We start from the raw sequence: 21983 nt of genomic DNA, 5'->3' as shown, positions 1-21983 counted from the left end.
CTCATCACCTAACATTCACCCAATAGGCCCAATAGTGTGGATTGTGCCCTTTGACCCGCCTGGGAGCCATTCTTGGTTTCTCTGTATTCTGTTTCTGTCACCTTATCCCTCTCCCCCGCATAAGGTCAGTGGATTGATTATTCACCACTTTTCTTTCACTTTCAGGCAACGAACAAGAAATTGACTGACAGGAAGTGGAGGAGACACACAAACGATGCCCCATGCCACAGACTAGCAGACTGTCCTCTCGGACCATTGTAGCCTCCTGGGGGATGTCCTATGGGAGACACTGAACATCCCATCCCCTGTGTCACCATTGCTGCATACCCTGGCCATGATGGACAGCAGCTTCAGCCTGTTTGCTCTGTTTGCTTCACCGTAACCATCTTCCCCTTCCTCTCTCTCCCCCCCCCCCCCCCCCCCCAGGGTAGATGCAGTTGTGTTGCTATGTAGGGCTCGCTTCCTCACGGGGCTGGATACACTTTATTCCCAGGAGTCCTTCTCTTCCTGGCCCGTGCAGCCCAAAGGAGCCTGATTCTCCATTGTCCTGCACCTTTGGTGCTCATTTCCACCAATGCAAAGTGGGTGCATAGTGCTCCCAATGGTGACCATTTGCACTCACACTGCCCCGGTGGAAATGACTGCATAAGATGCAGGGCAGTGGAGAGTTGGGCCCAGGATGTGAAGGGCTCTTTCCTGTAAGGTGATTAACTTAGAGATCAATGGGGTTACTCCTGCACTTAAAGTTAAGCAGGTGCTAACGTGCTCTGCTGGATGGGTTGGAGGGCTTGGTCCCTTGTGAGATTGAACCCTCCCTACACAGGAGGTGCAGCCAGCAGGATCTGAGCAGCTAGGAGGGATGCAATGGGGACGCTTGCCAAACAAGTGTGTGGTCAGATGAGGTGGGTGGTGAACTCCCCCACTCTCCCGCAATTTTATCGATGGTTAAGGGGATGTTTGCTTATCAGTGCCCTATTACAGCACCAGCTCTTGGTGTCTTGGCCCTTATAGCATGTGACTAACACCAGAGCTGGCCGTACGGCTCCATGGATGTTCCTCCTCCCCAGTCCCAGCCATCCTTCCCCCGCTGTCACCACAAATCAGGCTCCAGCTTATTCCCACACCCCAAATTCAGCTTCTAAAGGGGGCGGGGAGGGGATGGGACCAGGTGTCTGTCTTTCAGAAGATCCAAAGGCAGAGGCTCTGAGTGTCCTTGTGTCCTCCTGTCTGCCTTTCCTCTCCTGCACCTGGTGCCTGAGACCCAACCACAACCGTTCTTTAGGGGATCTGCTGATGGTTGGACTATCCTCCCCTCAAGATGCCTTCATGGACAAGGTTCAACAACCTCCAAGCAGTAGGCCTGTGGAGGTGGACAATGGGCCCAAGAAGGTCTTTGAAGCTCTTGGAGATGGACAGTGGGTCCAGGTGGCTGTAGAGATGGAGAATGGCCTAGTGTGGTTATAGAGGCTCCGTGGGGATGGAGCTCATAGACTTGAGTGGAAGTGGTCCCTGGTCTTGGTCCTGGTTATGGCAGAGGCACAGCTCCAAAGGGCATCTTGTTATCTTTAACGTTGTACCACTGTCACCAGCATGTCTTTTGCCATAAGCCCCTGGAGCCAGAGCTGTCCCTGGCTTAATTCTATTGAGGTTGGTGGAGTTACCCCAGGGGTGGATTTGGCCCAGAAGATTTTGTTGAGGCAGGAGAAGGAGAGGAAACTTCATAGATCTCACCCCCCTGCCCTTGCCTTGCTTTATCAAAGGAGTCAGGAAGTATCTGTAACTGGATGTTGCGCCTGCTTGGGCCAAGGGTGAGGAGGGAAACTTGCAGGTCAGATGTGACCCTTAACTACTAACTCCCAAGCTGCTTGCATCCTTGCTAGAGAAGGGGATGGGCATGAGCGGAGGCAGAGATGGATTCTCCCGTCGATTTTGCATCCCTGGTTGGGAAGGATGATCCACAATTTTCTGCAGCAAAGCTATCCCCATTTCCTGCTCTATCCATCAGAAAGGCTCCCCTGCAGCCTGGTTCCAGGGCCAGTGAGGTCAAGGGTGCCACCTCAGCTGCTTGCGAAGAGCACTGTGAAGTTAAATGGGAGTTCCCCCCCCCCCCATGGTTGTCACTCTCACACACTGGCCGGTCTGTTCCTGGGCATCTGGTGGCCATTTTGAAGCCAAGGTTTCCCATGAGCTGATGCCTCTAAAGTATGTGTTTGGGGTCATCAACTCTGAGGTGAATGGAAAATACCTGACTGAGCAGCATGGAACCTGCCAGTGACCCTAAGCTTTTCCTGCCAGAAAGCTAGAGGCAAGGGGAAACTAGGCTGCGAGAATCTAATGGGCCATGGAGGCCCACCTGCCTTCTCAGCCCCACCCATGGTTCATCTAAATCACTGGGCTTCTCAGCTATGTCAGTGGGTGTGTGTGTGTGTGATTAACTTCATTGGGGATGCCCTCATGTATCCCAGCTGAAGAGCTGAGGGGCTATTATAGGTGGTGGGGGAGCACCTCCTATTGTTAAGATTTGCTGACACCTCCCTATATATAAGACCCTGCTTTCAGTTGCTTTATAACTTTGCCAAGCTTCATCCGTTTGGATGGAGATTTTCCATGCCAGAGGTCTGCCTCAGGCTGAATGCGTTTGGCAAATTTCAGCCAGAATGGCTTGGCTGTTTCTGAGAATGAGGCTAAGGGAAAGTACATTGTTTAGTTCATGTTAAAAACAATTTGGGCGCCCTTTTCTTTGAGCAGCTTTAGCGTCCCCGTGCTTGGGAAGGGGGACTTGAAATTTGGTAGGGGCATGGCCTCTGTGTCAGGGATGTGCCTGTTGCCACCCCGGTGAAAATCTGCCCACATTTGGTCAAGTTTCTTTTTAAAATTGCAGTTTGCATGTACCCAGAGACTTCAGTTTTGCCAGCTAAATCTCTGATGATTCCATCCTCACTGAGCATGCTCGAGGCTCTCTCAGCTCCTAGTGCTGACCAGACTGTGCGTGTGCCATCCCCAAAGAGCAACTGTGCATGCTGCTGCTAGACTAGGGCTGCTGGGACAAAGCTGGACTTGCCCTGTGAGTGCTGCTCTAGGCCAGGTGTGGCGGGGCAGAGAGGCTGTCTCTCGTGCTCTCAGGATCCAGGCACTTTGGCAGAGGAAGCTGTCTGATGTGGTGCAGAGGGGACAAAAGCTGGATCGGGGCAAGGGAAGGAGTAAATTGGTGACATGGAATCTAGCAAACCTGGGTCTGCAGGAGGAAGGGATGCTGGGACCAACTGGGGGACAGGACTGGGAGCCAGTTGGCAGGGAGGGGGGAGACTGGCACTGGCTGGACAATGAGGCTGGGATTAGGGACCAGTGAGGGAAGGGCAAAGGGAGCAGGGGGAGGGGGACAGCTGAAAAGGAGCTGGTATGTGGGAGAATTGGGACTGCTTGGGCAAAGAGATGGGGCAAGGAGCCAGAGAGGGGGGAGATTGGGGCAAGAAGGGTGGGAGGGGGAGACTGAATTTAAATGAGCAGCCCCGGGAGGGAGATTAGGAGTGGAAGCCTATGGGGATTGGAAGCAGAGGGAGCTCAGATGTGGAGCTGGGAGAGGGAACTGGCTGGGAGAGGAGTTGGGGCAAGATGGGGAGAATTGTGACTGGGTGTGAGTGAGACTGGGAGTTGGGGGAGAGTTTGGGATTTGGAAAGTGGGGGCCGGGGATACTAGTGCAGGCTGGGCAAGGAGATTGGCTGGGATGAGAAGCCTGAGCAGTAGAGGCGACTAGGTTGCTAGGAGAATGGGACTGGAACAAGTAGCCAGGGCTGGGGAAGCGACAGAGACAGGAATAGCTTGGTGGTGGTAGGGGAGAAGGGGTCAAGCTTGGGAGCAATGATGGGAAGAGTCTGTGGCCACTAGAGCACACGCCCCTCTTGAGCCTGGATTGGAACCCAAGATTACTGAGGCTCATTCCTTTGCCGTCAGCAAGCATCTGGCAAAGTGTGGGCCTCATCCCCCTCTGAGCCATATAGAGGATGACAACCCACTACTGCTGCCAGTTATTCCATGAGCTCCCATGGCAGAGGTCTGTGCGGTGAATCTAACAGTTCCAGCCCTGCTGATAATGCATGTAGGTGTCAATATGCCACAGAGAGGAATTCCTGATCTTTCAGGTTTTTTTTTTTTTTTTTTTAAACCTCGGCAAATATGTGATCCCCTTGTGCATGTGTATTATGGTACAGTGTTTAATGACATGGTCACATACTGTTGTTTGCACAGGATCCCTTCCTGGTTCAGTGCACTGGCTGGACCTGTTCTAGGAATGAATCAGGGTTATGCAGTGAAGGAGGCTGGAATTAGCAGGACCCTGTCTCTTTTGTTGCAGAGGTTAGAAGATGTCTAGTGAATGAGGAAGGGGGCTTCAAGAAGAGAAAGGCATGGGTCTCATGGGAAAGGCCGTTGAATGCTGCCCTGGACAATTAGATTCTATTCCTGCCTCTTGAGGCCGAGTTCCTGTGTGATGCTGGGCAAATCAAACCAATTGTTAACAGGTGGCCACTGATTGTGTGTTCCTCATTTTGGGGATGCCTGACTGGAGACCCTGGGCGGAAGTGCTGAGCACGCCCTGCTGCAGCTGGTCAGTGAGAGCTGTGATTGAATATAGAAAGTGCTATATAATGCTTATCAGGCCCTAGGTGCCTCGTATTGGGCACCAAAATTAGTAGATACTTTTGACCTTAATCAAGGTCTTAAGCTGTGCCTCAGCTGTCCACCTGTAAAATGTGGATAATACTTCCTCATCTCTCCATTAATTTTGGTGAAGCACTTCGCTACTCTAATGATGAGTGCAGGAGAAAAGCCCATGGGGAAATGAATAATTCTGTCTCAGAGCAGGGTTTGAATAGTGGGCAGTAGGTGGGGCGAGGGGCCTCACATGGAACAATGAGGCCAAAACAAAATATTGACTAGCTGCTCATTAAGGGAACACCATCCACCCTGTGCCGTGATGGAAAAAACAGTATGAGATTGTGTAATTAAAGATTTTGTCATAATGCATATGCACCAGGGACCAAATTTAGATTGCTAAGGCAGCCTTAATTTTGGCATTTCCTAACTTTTGATGGCTTGACTTTGCAATCTAAATAGCTTCCTTTTAATGTAGCTTTTGTGTGTAACAAAGACCTGTGCAGGCCACTAAATGTTTGTGAGTTAAGGGGCCCAAGACAGAATGTTCCGGGCCATAAAAGGAGCAGAGCCATTTAAGCTGTGCTCACAGCACCAGTGGAAACATAAAGGGGCAGACCAAAGTCAGGGAGGTGCCAGCATTGTCCGGCCAGCCTGCCTTATGCATAGTTTCTGATCCCTGGCTGCCTCTTTCACCCTCCATCCGTGCTTCTCGTACTCAAGCCCCACTGTGCTGCATTCAGACATCCTCAGCACTCGTCTCTGGCCCCACTCAGGCAGGGAGATACCATTGGGCTAGAATCAAGGTCTGGTTTGGTATTTTTTAATTATTTAAATTCCAGAATCTGGAGTATTTTGTGCCTTGACACTTACATTTTGGGGAAAATAAATGCTTGGTTCTTTTTGACAAAGTTCCTGGGGCCTGGTGTAGTTTGTAGTATGGTTTGGCGTGCAGGCCCAGCAGTCCTCATTGACATGAGGAGAGAACATCATCAGCCATAGAAAGGCCTGAGTTGTGACTCAGTAGCTGGAGGAGATGTATTTTCCTATGATCTACTGGGGGTTCTAGGAGAACCTGTCTGCCTGCTAGGGCCCTGTCAGAACCTGTGGACTTCCCCACCCTGGAGAACCTGGTCCTCCTCTGTCAGCCCTATGTTAGGGAGAGGGGTGCAGGTCTAGGTCTCTGGCCAGACTAAGAGGAGTCTCCAATGCCCTCATCCCATGGCAGGACTCATTGGCAGATGTGAACGGAATGCAGACTTCTCAGCCCTTTAGATGCAGCCTCCACCCACATCCACTGTCAGGGATCCTCAGCTGCCCCATCCCAGCTGTTGGGGGCACTCCAGCTCTCCAGTTCCAGTGGGTATTGGACAGGCTAAAACTACTTCAGTTCAAACCCGCTGTGAGGGGTTCCCATATTAGAGGCAGGGGCTCTTGCAAAGGAGGGAGCCAGGTCAGAGAAGCACTTCCTGCTTTCTGGAGCTGGGAGTAGAGAGAGGTCTTAGGCGTTATTGCATTGCACAGTTCTTTGTCAGTACTCAAGGCTGTAGCCATGTGGGGTTGTTTCTATCCTGCTTTCAACCTCAACCCACTCTCCCCAGTTATTGTCCCAGCATACAAGCGGTACTCAGGGGCAGCACACACAAGAGCTAATCAGGCCCTGGGTACCCGGACTGCAATGGCTTTCTCGGGTTCTCCTGTAATGATGTCTTGCCCCTGGGAAGGTGCTGGAATTCATGCTGTGTCACTGAAGGGTTTGTACTCTTGCCATGAAGCCAACTTTTCAAGTGCTGAGGTCATGGGGGGTAGGGGAGAGTGTGTGGTTTAAGGATATCTGACATTCAATGGCCATGAAGCAGCATGGGAGCTTTGGTGCACTTGCTAAAAGCACTGGGGTATGGATCCATGCAGAAAGTCCATCTCCACTGCTTCCCCAGTTCTGGAGTTTACAAGGTTCACCCACTAGTTAAGTCAATGGGGTTGCTCCAGATCTACACCACTGTAGCGAGATGCCGCTGAAATCAATAGGGTTACACCAGCTTAGCAGTGTAAGTGAGATCAGAATTTGGCATGGTGGGTGTAAGCATCTCTCCTTACGAGAGCTGGCTGAAATAGTTCATTCAAAACATTTTTTCAGTAAGAATGGCTTTTTTTGTCAAAATGATAATGTCCATTTTTGATGATAATTGGGGGTTTTATCAAAAAACTGGAAAAAAATATTTCACATGTTGGCAATCAAAAGCTGAAAAATATTGGCTGAAAGCGGTGAGGTACGTAGCTCAATGGTTTGAGCATTGGCCTGCTAAACCCAGGGTTGTGAGTTCAGCCCTTGAGGGGGCCACTTAGGGATCTAGAGCAAAATCAGTACTTGGTCCTGCTAGTGAAGGCAGGGGGCTGGACTCAATAACTTTTCAAGGTCCCTTCCAGTTCTATGAGATAGGTATATCTCCATATATTATTATAAAATTGAAATAATTCTGCTGAAAATTGAAAATGTTGGTTTGGAATGACATTTTGGGGGTTCTGAAAACTTTGAAGAAAAAAGTGAAAACATTTTCAGTTTTGTCAAAATTTGTCATGGAAACAAAACCCATTTTCACCCAACCAGCTCTGCTCCCTGTATCCAGAGGTTACCAAAGATGGGAGTTATCGCCTTTTAAAATGTGTGACACAGATTGCTCCTGAAGGACAAGGAATAGTGGAGGGAGGAGGAGGGTGGAATAGTTGCTGGGAATGAACTGTGAGTCCTATTTTTTATCATGTATTAAGTGTCTTCTAATCCCTGTTACATTCTGGCTCGGTATTTGCACAATCCATCACAGTAATAAGCAGACGGACAATGGCAGAGGTGTGTGTGTGTGGGGCACAAGATATATTTGGGGTCTTCCAATAAATGAGGTTCCTTCTAAGGAGCTCCTAGATAGCCCCTGGGAATTTCTGAGTTGAGTTCATGAGACAGCATCTAACTGTGGTGGATGGGGCACAATGAAATAGAAACCTCACCCCCTCCAAACACCTGTATGTGTTCTATTGATCTGTCCATATATCAAAGGGCATTGGAGCCTTTATCAAAGGCGTAAATATAGTGCTCCATTAATCTGGCCTCAGGATGGGAGGAGGTCCCAAATATCATTAGTAGGAAAGGGTGTTTATATTAGACCATAATTTATCTACCCAAAGGAATCAGATGTGGGGCAGGTTGTATCATTGCTAGTCCACTTCTCAGTAAGTGCTATGTGAATGTGTTCTAACACAGGAGTCTCTGGGTCATCGTGCAGGGGGTTGGAGAGATGTGACTGTGAGGAGATCTCCGGGGTACAACCTGAAACTGGGGAATGGCTGTGCCCACTTAGTTCTTCAGCCTGGGTTGTCTCTCACGATGCTTTGCTAGTGACAAGCAGCAACCCCCTCTGGGAACTATCCTCACTCAGCCACCAGTATGGAGAGAGACACCCAGCTATATTGAACGAATGCTCTCCAAGACATTCGTGAACAGGAAATGGGAAACACCAGCAAATCCACCTGAGCCCCCAGCCTTGCACCCTAGACATGTACCGTATTATATTGCTCAAGACCTCCTCTTGAACAATGCAGGAGCATTAATTAGTTCTCCACTTCATCAAAGGATAATGGACCTGCAGCAGCCTTTGTAGTCTGAGCAGATTCCCCAAGCACTTTAGACAAGCTGACTTGGTTAAGATAAAACATTAACATAAATTGATTAACCGCAGAAAGATAGATTTTAAGTGATTGCAAGTGATGGGCATACAGGACAAAGATGGTTACAAAAGAAGTAAAAGTAAAATCACAGTCTAAATTCTGAACTTTATCAGACTAAGCAAGATTGGAATCAAACAGCTTTTCTCACCCTACTGGATGTTACAGGTAGGTTATAATTTTTAATACACAGGCTGAATTTCCTTCTCAACCTGGGACTAATTTTCCCAGTTCAAAGTCTTTGTCTTCCCAGCATTCTTGTTGCCTTCAGTGTATGTGGGGAAGGGGAGAGGTGGTCTCATGATGCCACTGTTTATTTTATACTCTCAATCCATGTCCCAGGGAAGATACTGACCCAGGCATGTTCTTGTGGGCCTTGCTGAGTCAGAGTTGAGCAATCCCCATTGTGTGGTGTTGTGCAACTGTCTCTTACAAAATTGTAAATCCCTTTTTTACAATTTCCCTGCTGATCAATGATAATTTAACACCTACCTGGGTCACCTTCCTTTTAATCACTGGAGAGCTAGCTGTGGGCATCTCTCAAACTCACAACATATTTCAATAACAGCCATACAGCAAATCTCATAACTTCATCCGCACTAACAATATATATATATTGACAGAACAATGAGTTTCAGCATATGATACCTTACAAGGCATGCTTTGTATGAAATATCACAATCATATACAAATGATGAATATGGGGGTTACAGGGTGCTACTTTGAGGTCCAATGTGTCACAGTGACTTACTAGCACTTTTGGGAGCTGACTTAAAACAGGAAAGTTTAGCCACCAATGTAGTGACCTTGGTCAGTCTCATCCTATGGATATTTGTCCATATCACCAAACCACCACCAGGATGAATTCTTATTAATTTTATGTTAGCTTTAAATAATGAAAATTATCTGTAGAGTGATGCCAGCATACAGCATTTTATGAACAGGGGCATTGGCAAGCATTGCTCAGGCGGCTCCAGAATTAGACCAGCAGGGGCAATGCAAGAGCCATTGACAGAGCCAGATAGGGGTTCAGGACAAGAATAGTAGGGAATGGGATGGGAGGGGGCTGCAGATCTGGACTGAGGGGCATTCAGAGAGCTTTGCAGGTCCCAGGACCAGAAGAACAGGAGGGCTGCAGATCTAGATCCGGGAGGGGGAATGTCAGTGCTGGATGACAAGAGGGTGCTGCAGGCCCCCGGTGGTGATTTTAGACTAGAACCGCAGACTCTGTGGGTCAGGTCTAAGATGCTTTGACCAAGTTTTGTCATTGGTCAGGTCTGGCCCAGCAGGGCATGCTGAAGATCAATGGCTGAGCTCTGGGTTGGAAGTTTGCTCAGCTCCAGCCTATGGCAAGGCTGACACTGGCAAGTGGTTAGTTCGCGGCTCTGGTTGTGAATGGGGAGATATGGATTCATGCGTCGGAGGAGAGGAAAATGTGTGTATTGATTCTGCAGGAAGCCTTGAGTGCTCCTGTGCTCCAGCTTCCCAAGGGCAGCTGAGCCCAGGGAGCATTTCAGGCTCAGCGCACACATCCTGTAACTCCAGCACCATGCTCCTTAGCACATGCTATGAGTCTGCAGATAAGAACCGTGAGGAGGATCATCCTCAACGCACCTTCCAGATAAGCCTCTTGCTCGCCTTCCATCACTCATCCATCAGCCAGCATCAGTTACAGAGAGAAAATCCCTATGGCCAAGGCAGGCACAAGATCCTGGCCTGGTAACATCTCTTTATTTTAATAACTAGACCAGCATTATCTAGACCCAGTTCCCGAAGGGAGGTTGTATTTTCATGCCTAAGGGAGATTTTATTACAGGCAGCTCAGGCTGGGCTCTCTCTCTCTCCTCCAATCACACCCAGCCTCTCTCCCGGTCACTGCGCTCTAGGAGACTCTTGCTACCTCCTCCTCCTGTTTCTGCTTTAGCTAGGACCTCTCTGCAAGTCAATGAGGATCTGCCCTCTCCCTGGGAACCAAAGTCTCTCTCAGCTCTGCTAAGTGCTGCTTGCCAGAGTGGTTGCTCCCACTGCTGGGCTTTCATCCCCTTTCTGAGACTGGAGGAAACTCATCACTTGACTTAATGTGATTCTCTGCTTTGGTGGCGTGACCTGGCCTAGGTCACGCAGCAGGTCAGTGGCAGAGCTGGGAGTAGAATCCAGGTCCCCTGAGTCCCTGCCTTGGGACCTAGCCACTGGGCTCGCTAGCACCTCACCATGGAGAGCCAGTGCAAGGAGATATTATGGCTTTGCCAGTGTCTAATTGACAAAGGCTTCTCCATTGTGCTACCATGGAATTCTAGCTCACGGAATTCATGGCCATAGAGAGGGCGGGGAACAAAGTCCTTGCACATTACCAATTGGTGGAGATTTGTGGAGTTGATACACTGGGGCTGTTGGATATTTTCTCAATTTGAGAGCCTGGCACAGTTTTGCTGTTTAGACAGCTCTATTGAATAGCCGAGTCCTAACGAATGCAGCATTTCTCAATCCATGAACATCCCCCCAAGGGAAAAATAGCTCATTTGCTGTAGATATCACAAACAGTGGAGGGCACAAGAACCAGAACAACACCGTACAGCAGTGGAAAGAAAATCACCTACTGGTTGAAATGTGTCATGAGCAGAGCTGGGGAAAATTTTGTGGACAAATAGTTTATTCAACAACAACAAAAAAAGCAGTTTCCATTGAAACTATGGGTGAATTTTACATGCATAATTTTGTCCATTCATGAAACAGCTGGAGGAGGAGATGGAGCTGCTGCCACTGCTGACCCCAGTGTTTTCCCTAAAAAATAACCTTTAGCTGAGTGGTTAAGGCACTTAGTTTGGAGGCAGAAGTGATACTGGTTCAAATCCCTGCTCTGGAACAGACCCAGAAATGGTCTCCTTTCAAGTTACCAAAAATTCCAAATTTGGTTTGAATTAACTCATTTTTTAAAATCTGCCTCTGAGCTGAAAAATCAGTTATTCATCCAGTGCTAGGGCATGAGGCAAACTCCGCAGGCTGATTTCCTAGCAATGCCACCTGTCCTAGTAGTCCCAGACTAGCCAATTGGTTATTCTGGAGGTGCTCAGATACCATGGAGATGGGAGCAGTGTAAGATCCTGAGTAGAACACCCTGATTTTGAAGAGGCCAGCCTGGGTCCTGCCAGCACCCCTTGCCCTGACATTACTACAGAGCCTGTGTAACCAACGTAACATACTGCTCAGTGACAGTGTGCTAAGCTGTGTTGTGACATGCTGCTGCAGCAAAACCATGTCCTGACATTATTGACATAAACATAACGGCAGCGTGACCTATGTGTGAGCCCCGTTGGAGAATCTGTCTGACACAGCCAGCCGCGAGACAGAGGCTTGTAAATCCCAGCTCAGGAGACTGCAGAGCCAGGCACATGCTTCACCCGTGAGCTCAGACTGGCGCTCTGACTTGGATGTCAAGGTGGGGAGGGTGAGGAAAGGAAGGGGGGTGGGGACTGCGGTAGGACAGCCTTTGGAGAGACGGGACGATTCTCAATTACCTGCCGATACTGTGGCTGGGAGAGTATTATTTTTAGCCATCCTTCCTGGGCACAAAGCCAGACTTCATTTTAATAGAAAAATATTTTTGAAAGTGAGACAAGTTAAAGCCTGCAGGTATCAAAGTCATATTAAAGAAGAAATGGATGGGGCTTGATATACGGCCTGACTCAAGCTGTGGTGCACCTCCCCTATTTTTAAAGAGGGCCCTGAAGTGCCATTAATATAATTTACCACCCAGGTGCAATTCCATGGGTGAGGGAATCGAGTCAGCAGAACACCCTCACTGCTGTTCCCCACCCTTGGCTCAGGGGGTGAGGCAGACAGGTGGGCAGCTTCTGTGTGGGACTATGATTGTCTGCTCTGCTTCCTGTTGCTTTGTGAATAATTCTAGTTGTGCAGTGCAGGGGTTCACAATGGATGGGGGGCTGGGGTAAAGGGAGAATGGGGGGGACTCAGGAAACGGAATAAAGGGGGCCTCCAGGATCTTTCTACATGTAGGTCACTGGCTTAAGTCCATCCTGGCTGGTAGCAACCCAAAGTTATTAATATCTGATAGCTGTTTAGTAGTCCAGCTGTGGTGGGGTTAGTCCAGTTCCAAGCAGCGGGTTTGAACAGACTTCCTTGGCATAACTTTATTGGTTACCAAATCAGGCATCTACAGCCCAGAGCCACCAATTAGCACGAATTGTCAGGCTCAGAGAGGCAGGAAAAGCAAGGTTTGCTGGCACCCATGCTGCTTGTGCTTGCCTCCAACAGGACACCTTTCCCTGGGGTTTCCACAGCATTCCCTCTTTTAAAGGCCTGATCAAGGCAGGAGATGTAGGGTAATGAGCCCAGATCAGTTCCCATCTCTTTCCCGCAAGTCCCTGGGGACAGGAGATCTTGACATAATTGCACCAGTTCAGGCTGGCCCCAGCTCTGGGATGGAGTGAGGCATGGCCTAGCGCCTGCTAGCCAGGTGTGTGCTGCCATCACAGGTTGACAATCAGTCTGGCTGCTGATTAGCCTCTGGAACAAGGATGGGCAAACTTTGGGCCAAGGGCCACATCTGGGCGGGGAAATTGTATGCAGGGCCGGGGCAGGGGGTTGGGGTGCAAGAGGGAGTGTGGGGTCTGAGAGGGGGTGCGGTGTGCAAGAAGGGGCTCAGGGCAAGGGATTGGGACAGAGGAAGGGTGTAGGGTGTATGGGGGGCTCAGGGAAGGGGGTTTGGGTGCAGGAGGGGTGCAGAGTGCAGGAGGGGGCTCAGGGCAGGGGTGTGGACTGTGGGCAGGGGTTGGGGTGCACAGGGATGCAGGGTGCAGCAGGGAGCCCAGGGCAGGGGGTTGTGGTGCAGGGTGTACGAGGGGGCTTAGGGCAGGGAGTTGGGGGGCAGGGTGCAGGAGGGGTTCGGGCTCCGGCTTGGTGCCACTTACCTCCCTGCCTGCCTGCCCTATCCCTGGCCCCATGCCGCTCCCGGAAGCGCTGCGGCCCCTGGGGGGAGGGGGGGCAGAGGGCTCTGCATGCGCTGCCCTTGCCGTGCCTCCAGGTACCTCCCCTGAAGCTCCCATTGGCTGCGGTTCCCCATTCCCGGCCAATGGGAGCTGAGGGGGGGCGCTGCCTGGAGGCAAGGGCAACACACGGAGCCCTCTGCCCCCCTGCCCGGGGGCTGCTTCTGAGAGCGGCGCCAAGGGGGCAATCCCGCGGGCTGGATCCAAAGGCCTGAGGGGCCGGATCCAGCCCGTGGGCCGTAGTTTGCCCACCCCTGCTCTGGAATAAGGGCCTGGATTCAAACTAGTGGGTAGATTGGGCTGGGGACAGAGAGAGCCCACAGCTGCTGGGACAGCTATCCCCTTCCCAGAGAGATGCCCATTCCCATGGGCACAGTTCTGCCTCCAGTGCCGCCTGAGTGACAGAAAGGTAAAAGCTCCAGTAGAACCAGGGCCTGCTCAGCAGGCTGGGGAGAGCTGCAGGGGGTATGGGGTGGGAAGGAACCCTTGGCCTCAGGGCAGGGAGTGGCACTAGAGCCACTTCCCCACACGCCTCTTGAGAGAAGTGAATGGTAGCCATGGACCCACCAGCTTCACCCCAACTCACCCATCCCTAGCCCCACTTCCCAGCTATCATGGGCACCAGGAACCTCATCCTGCCCTGCCCTTCAAGGGGCCTCCCCTCCCCTCTGTGCCTCCCAGAGCTCTTTGTCAGGTGGAGCACTTGCCCAGCTGCAGCCGGTTTCATTGCTCTCAACGGTGCAGCTGCAGAGGCTGCGGGCAGGGACTCCGCTGGAAATAAGCCAGGAAGGGACATTATCTCTTTCAGACAGGGCAAGAAAACAGAGATGCTCCCAAGTGTCTCCAGAGGTCAGGGATTGTGTGACACCCCCTGCAAATGCTGGCCACTCTGATCTGGGCATCACCGATGCTCATGCACAGTCAGCCAGTGATCCCACCAGCTCTCATGAGCTAAGCAAGCAGGGGGGCAGGCCTGGCCAGTACCATGATGGGAGCCCAGCGAAAAAAACCTAGCAGGATGTAGGAAGTGGTTCAACAGGGGGCGCTCTTCTCCCAGCCTCTCAGACTGATAACCCAGCTCTGTGTAGGGCGGGGTTGGGTTTGTGCACATCCTGCTCTCAGTTGTTATGCATTAATGCTCGTGTGACTATGATCCCTGGACTGCTGGCTGAGATACAGTCTCGGGAATTCATCATTAAAGATCCCCTGACAGTTTCCACCAGAACTATGGGCATTAGGCCCACTGTCACAGCAAATTCAGCACTGGGTAACACCATACAGTATCCTTGACGTCCCCCTGCAGTTTTGATTGGATTCCTCCTCACTTGTTTAACATTATTGCACACTGCTAAACATCTGCTGCCTTTCCCCCACCCCAGAGGTGGCTGCCGGTCACTGGCAGGTGATGTGATCTCTGTGTCTGTGACATAATAGGGGATGGAAAGGTGACCTATAAATATACAATGCTGAATGTTCTTTCTTTCAGCCATTAATAGCAGGTGCAGAAGAAATAAGAGGAGCTGGTTGCGAATTTTTAGACAAAACATTTTTTCATTGAAAAACGCCCATTTGCCAAAACATAAACTGTTTGAGGAAACGTATTATAGACCCATAGGGATAGAAGGGACTGCAAGGGTTATCTAGTCTAACCCCTGCCAAGATGCAGGATTAGTTGTGTCCAAACCTTCCAAGACAGATGGCTGCCCAGTCTCCTTTTGAAAACCTCCAGTGAAGGAGCTTCTGCGACCTCCCTTGGCATCTGTTCCATTGTCCTACTGTGCTTACAGCTAGGAAGTTTTTCTTGAGATTTAATCTAAATCTGCTGTGCTGTAGTTTGAACCCATTGCCTCTTGTCCTGCCCTCTGTGGCACAAGAGAACAACTTTTCTCCATCTTTCAGCATTTTTGGAATAATTTTTCACCATTATTTCTTTCTAGTGAACATCTACCCTTCCTGAGCCCCACCCTGGGAGAGTCAGATAGCTGCTATCCTGAGATTCCCACCCAGGTTTGTACACTCAGCGAATTCAGAGGCAGATTCCTCTCTGCTCCCAGTATCACTTTTCACAAGGAAGGATGGGGTACAGGCTTGGAGGTGTGTGTTGCAGGGTCAATAACAGGGACCCATGCTGCTATAGAGGAGCCCAGAAACATGGCCAGAGGGGATGGCCTTCTGCAGGGAAAGGCGTGGGTCCAAACAGTTCTTCATTGGCTTCCTGTCTGTTTCAGGGGCTCCACTGCATGCCCAGCTGATCTGATCCAAACCTGGAGGAGTGGGGGGAGAGAGGTGTGGCATTAGCTCAGAGAGTCTGGATCACCCATTTTCTTCTATCTACTTATGGGGAAAAGGAACATGTGACCTGTTAGACCCAAATGCAACACTCCCACTAGTACAATTCCCTAACTACCATTGACAGTGTGCACCTGTAATAACAGGTACCATACATGCTTGTGCCATGGGGACAGCATTTGGCTAGGGTGTGTGTCTCTTTGGGTTGGGCAATACAGGAGGAAAGAGTGGGTGGACTGTCAAGGAAAAGAAGACCCTGCTATTTATTAGGTAGTCAGCAGCATGTGACACAGCTGATGCAGGGACACCCATAGCAGCTGCTCAGCTCAGCTCTTGTATTCAGTGCCACCCCTTTTAGCAGGAGAGTCCAGCACAGGTTCCCATGGCAGCTATGGAGATAGCAGCGGAGAGGCTAATGCTATTCATGAGCACAGAGTGAGGGGTAAGCTCCCAGGAATCTTGGCTGCAGTTCAGCTGGTAGAGTTCACTTGTGTGTGTTCTTCCCTTGCTGATGGAGACTCTGGAGGGGCAGGTGAGGCTGAGAGTTCATCCAAACAGCTCATTTCTTCAAAACAAACATCTCATTTGCTGGGTTAGTTCCGAAAGCACCAGGGCTACGCTCCCCTGGCTCGGATCAATGGAGGCTTGAATCCCTCCATCAATAAGAAATAAAGGTCGCCCGGTTCTTCTATTGACCTAATTACGGAGGGGAAGAAAGTGGAGACACTGCTCATATTTAACTCCATGCCCTCCCACTCCACTCTCCTCCACCCATCTTGCAGCCTGGAAACCAGCAGGTTTAATTTGGATTAATGTAATGGTGCTAGTCTGAGCTCTTATTGCTAGCTAGGTATGAGGAACAGGTGGTGAATCCAGGGGGGAGAGGGGGGAGGGAGAGATTCCAGTGGAGATCAGAGAGCTCTTTATCTGCTGTTACTTAGCTTCCACACACTTTCTAATCCACACCCCCCAGAGCCTTTTGAAAAAAAGGCATGCTGAACATAGACTGTGGTGGTAACCTTGCTCCTGTGTTTGTATGGCTGCTGTTGTGCTTATCCCACTGGCTGGTGAACAGTAGTTCACTGTGTTCCACTCATGCCCTTTATGAGATCAGGTCAGCACCACGAGCTCCACCCACCAACCATCTGCTGCACAAGCATATGGGGTCGTGAGAGAAAAGGCTCAGCTAGGGGTGCAATCCCAGCTCTGACTAGCAGTGATCTGCTATCCGTGCTTTGCACCTGCTAGGGGGCCAGAGGAGATGGTGCCATTGGACACCACCTGCGCTGCAGCATTGAGATGTAATACACACACTGGTGAGTGCAGCCATCTTGGCTCACACCCTGGGGATTGTATGGGGCCCTCCAGAGCTAAAAGCATGAACGAAAGTGCCAAGGCGGGGCTCGAACAGACTCATGCCCTGTGTGCTGTGGACACAGAGGGGGCCTGTAGCATACTGTGCAGTGGGTTCCAGAGACACACAGGCATAAGCTAGGGCTGGTTTGTTTCTCCTGGGGTGTACCACAACCCCTATGACACTCTGTGATGGTGTGAACTCCGCCCAGGGCTAAGGGAGCCTTGACTGCCCTTGGGGGTGGGAAGGGTGTGGCCAGATGAAGGGGGCAGAGGTGAAAGAGGACCAAGGTCATCAACAGCTGGAGAGGATGTTGTGAGTGATCTCCGGCTGAGAAGGGGTCTGAGAGAAGACTAGGAAGGAGCAGAAAATCTTTGCCAGGCCTGAGCTGAAGCCTGACTGGAGACAGGGCCCTGAGGAGCTGTAGCATGAGCTAGAGCCACTGAGTGAGGGGGGAAGTGTGCCAGCCCCTGGGCCATGGGGCTGCGCAAGGCACAGGAGTACTGTGGTTAGGCAGGAGGACAGCCTGGAGCAGCGAAAGCATGCCTGTGACAAGCTGGTGGCCAGCTGAGCAAGGGGAAGATTTGGATGTTTATCCGTTTCTCTTGGACTTCGGTAAAGAACTCTGTGATCCTGGAAGGAGCTAGATTCTGTCAAGTTTTCTGGCTGGAGGGCCAAGTCACTCCTATAGCCAGAGTAGGCGAAAGGACAATGGGGAAACTGATGTAGAGTTGCTGCATCACTATGTCCAGACACAAGGGATGTGCTGGAGTGGCAACTTTGCTACACACTCCCTCCTGTGTTGTCTAGACTTTAAACACCCCTAGTGTCTTCATCATGGCATCCCAATTCACAGCCGCCTTCCTCCCACCCAACGAGGAATGGCTGTGACTCTCCTACGGAGTGCAAAGCCTTTCCTTAACTGGCTGATGTGGGCTAAAAGGTGTCAATCATCCTGCTGCTTTCTCGGCTGTGACTTACCACAGTTAATCCGGAAGGAGGCACAGTGTGGTTTGGTGAATGGGACTGAGGACGCCTCCAGCACACATGTGGAAATCAGGGTCTCTGCATGAGTGAGGTTTGAGTACTGGGTAAACCAACAACGTCCAGCTATCCACAGCCTTGAGTGAACAGGTCACATCCTAGACTTCATACAAGAGCAGGGGGAAATAACCTTCCCAGTGACATACAGCATGGCCTTCAGCCGCGCACAGGCTCTTGGTGGAGGTCAAATCAAATTCATTCGTGCATTCAAAATCCCCAGATGCTGTAATGGCCTGGCTGCATCCCCTCTAGAGTGCTGAACGGGACTTCGCAGCGACCAAAGAGGCTGCCATCCTGGGCTTTCTTACACTGGCCCTATGAATGCATGTTGGGAGCAGACTTTGGGAATTTAGTCATAGCTGCGTGAATGCTCACACAGCACTGACAGGCTCAATAATGCTAATTGCTTACCCACCTCACTCTCAAGGCAGTGGTGTAAGCAACTTTGAAATGCTAACTCCTTAGTCTCACAAAACTGGGTAACAAAATGGCAGATGAAATGCAACATTGTTAAGTGCAAAGTAATGCACATTGGAAAAAATAATCCCAATACTCTCTAATGCTGGGATCTAAATTAGCCGTTACCACCCAGGAAAGAGATCTTGGAGCCATTATGAATACTTCAGCTCAGTGCTCAGCAATGGTCAAAAAAGGCTAACAGAATGTTAGGGCCCATTGGGAAAGGGTTAGAAAATAAGACTGAACATTTAATAGTTCCACTATATAAATTCATGGTACACCCACACCTTGAATACGGTGTCCTATTCTGGTTGCCCCATCTCAGAAAGGATAAAGTGGAACTAGAAAAGGTTCAGAGAAAGGCAACAAAAATGATCAAGGTATGGAACATACTATGCCATATGAGGAGAGACTAAAAAGATTAGGGCTGTTCAGCTTAGGAAAGAAACTATTAAGGGGGAGGGGGGATAGGATAGAGGTTATAAAATCATGAATGCTATGGACAAGTGAACAGAGAAGTGTTATTTACCCACTTTACTTTCCCACAACACAAAAACCAGAGGTCACCCAATTAAAGGAATAGGAGGCAGGCTCAATACAAACAAGAGGAAGTACCTTTTCACACAATGCACAGTTAACCTGTGGAACTCATTGCCGTGGGATGTTGTGATGGCCAAAAGTATAACTGGGTTAAAAAAAGAACTAGATATGGTCAATGACTATCAGATAAGATGGTCAGGGATGTAAACCCATGCTCAGGGTGACCCTAAACCTCTGATGGCCAGAAGCCAGGAGGGGAAGACCGGGGTGGATCTCCCCAAAATTGCTCTGTTTGATACACTCCCACTGAAGCTCAGGTACTGGCTACTGATGAAGACACAATACTGGGCTAGATGGATCATTGCTCTGAGCCAGTATGGCCGTTCTAATGTTCCTTGCATTGCACCTTTAAATATTTCTACAAACTCTGAGTGTTTTACTAAACTTCATTCACATCTCATCTCTATCCAGATGGCTCTTCAGTAACAGGATCTGAGGCTGATATTGCAGTCGGACCATTGTTCATCCTTGACCCAGCTCAAGGCTCGTGGGGTCCCTCAGAAGGCCAAGTGGTAGCACTGAAGATCAGGGCTGGCTCCAGGGTTTTGGCTGCCCCAAGCAGCCAAAAAAGCCGCGATCGTGATCCGAACAGGAGTGAGGGACCGTCCGCCGAACTGCCGCTGAACAGCTGGACGTGCCGCCCCTCTCCAAAGTGGCCGCCCCAAGCACCTGCTTGGTAAGCTGGTGCCTGGAGCCGGCCCTGCTGAAGATGTCATTATAGGGTATGGAGGCCATTAACTGATAGGAGAAGTGGGTGGAAAGCTCCTGGCTCATGCTCTAAACTAACTTCTTTCCTCTACAGGTGCAGCAAAGGGGCCCAGCATGATGGTGGGGCTAGCAGTGGTGGCAGCAGCCTTGACTGTGGCCTCAGTTGCCCTGGGATTCTGTCTTGTGTAAAAAAAAAAAAAAAAAAAAAAAAAAATGCAGCAGTCCTACTTCCTGAGCTGTCCTGTAACAGCAGCTCTGTAATAAAGAGAACTCAACTATAGTCTGGCTAATGTGTCTCTCCTTACTGCAGACACTGGGTCAGGGAGGGACAGAATTGGTGAATGCAACTTGGCTGCAAGGCAAACAACTGCTGCTGGGATTGAAGGCTGAAAGGTTCTGGCTGTGCATCAGGGCACATAGAATCATAGAATATCAGGGTTGGAAGGGACCTCAGGAGGTCATCTAGTCCAACCCCCTGCTCAAAGCAGGACCAATCCCCAAATAGATTTTTGCCCCAGATCCCTAAATGGCCTCCTCAAGGATTGAACTCACAACCCAAGCCAATGCTCAAACCACTGAGCTATCCCTCCCCGCCCCTTGAATACACTAGTCCTTTCTGTTGCTCTGGGATGTCCAAATGACAGTTAAATGTATACAGTAACTTCCAAAAGACATGGTTGGGTCCCTCTTACTTTCCCCCCGCAACAGAACTAGCTCTGCTTGTGCACAGGTGCTATTGTCATGCAGCCATTCTGTCCCTCCGAGCACTCCTTCCAAGCTATTTTGTGGTGGGTGCTTATCTAACTCCTCATTCTAAACCAGGGGTGGGCAAACTATGGTTCACAGGCCACATCCGACCCACCAGCCAATTTTATCTTGCCCTCGAGCTCCCGCTGGGGAAAGGGATCTGGGGCTTGCCCCGCTCCCGTGCTCCAGCCGGAGAGCAGGGTCGGGAGGTGCTCCGCGCAGCTCCCAGGAGCAGTGGCATGTCCCCCCTCCGGCTCCTACGCGTAGGGGCAGCCAGGGGCCTCCGCATGCTGCCCCCACCCCAAGTGGGGAGCTGCAGGGGCAGTGCCTGTGGATGGGGCAGCATGCAGAGTCGCCTGTCTGCATCTCTGCGTCGGAGCTGGAGGGGGGACATGCTGTTTGAGGTAAGCGCTATCTGGAGCCTACACCCGACCCCCTCCCAGGCCCCAACCCACTGCCCCAGTCCTGATCCCCCTCCCGCCCTCCAAAACCATCAATCTCAGCCTCCCTGCACTCCAAACCCCTGCCCCACCCAGAGCCCGCACCCCCAGCTGGAGCCCTCACCCCCTCCCAACCCTCTGCCCCAGCCCAGAGCCCCTTCTTGCACCCTGAACTCCTAATTTCTGGCCCCATCCCAGAGCCTGCACCCCCAGCCATAGCCCTCACCCCCTCCTGCACCCCAACCACAATTTCGTGAGCAATCATGGCCCGCCATACAATTTCCATACCCAGATGTGGCCCTTGGGCCAAAAAGTTTGCCCACCCCTGTTCTAAACCAGTGCCTGCCAGACAGCTATGGGCAGGGCAATGGGACCTTCTGGTCAGTGACCTGAGGCTGAAATAGCACTCACTGACTGGGGGTCCCTAGGTGGAGCACTGAGGCTTGCAGTCCTGCTGCCACCTGCTGTTCCCCTGTAAAAGCTACCTGCTCTCATAGCTGCTTCTGAAAGAGTGCTGTGCTCTACGGTGACCAGACAGCAAGTGTGAAAAATTGGGACGGGGTGGGGGGTAATAGGAGCCTATGTAAGAAAAAGACCCAAAAATCGGGACTGTCCCTATAAAATCGGGACATCTGGTCACCCTACTGTGCTCTGCTCTAGCAAAAGCAGCCCTCAAGACCCAATGTGGGTTCCCTCTGCTCTCCTCACCATTAGCAGCACCATTGCCTCAAGAACCTCTCCCTATGCATTCAATTGTTCAGGTGGCTGGCTGCAGGTGTGTATTGCAGGCAGCCATGTACAACACTCTCTGATGCAAGCCTTCCTAAATACAGAGGCCACACCCTTTAAAGTCAATTCTAATGAAGGGATGGCTTGTACTTACAAATGAAAGCAAACAACTGAAGCGTGGATACTGCTAATGAATTGCTGCATCTGTTTGCAACTGTTGTTCACTACTATGGCTAATATCT

At 50.6% G+C, this 21983-nt stretch overlaps 1 protein-coding gene across 4 annotated transcripts in view; it reads left to right on the top strand.

Annotated features, from left to right (window-relative positions):
- The window catches only part of CD276 (CD276 molecule), a 92712-nt gene extending 73001 nt beyond the window's left edge, over positions 1-19711 (top strand). For 2 of the 4 annotated variants that reach the window (XR_004647385.1, XR_004647384.1), the window contains 2 exons: positions 15309-15378; positions 19529-19711. Coding sequence is in view for 2 of the 4 variants with exons in the window: in XM_034783488.1 (XP_034639379.1) it covers positions 166-188 (23 nt within the window). In the remaining 2 variants the exon portion in view is untranslated. Of the gene's footprint in view, positions 1-165; positions 3778-15308; positions 15379-19528 lie in introns of those variants that run through there. The other 2 variants (XM_034783488.1, XM_034783487.1) reach the window with 1 other exon arrangement.
- The last annotated feature ends 2272 nt before the right edge of the window (positions 19712-21983 follow it).

The sequence above is a fragment of the Trachemys scripta genome, chromosome 10 (genome assembly GCF_013100865.1).
Source record: "Trachemys scripta elegans isolate TJP31775 chromosome 10, CAS_Tse_1.0, whole genome shotgun sequence".
Classification (NCBI taxonomy): Eukaryota; Metazoa; Chordata; order Testudines; family Emydidae; genus Trachemys; species Trachemys scripta.
The sequence above is the reverse complement of the archived record's forward strand: the minus strand, read 5'-3'. Positions and strand labels throughout refer to the sequence as shown.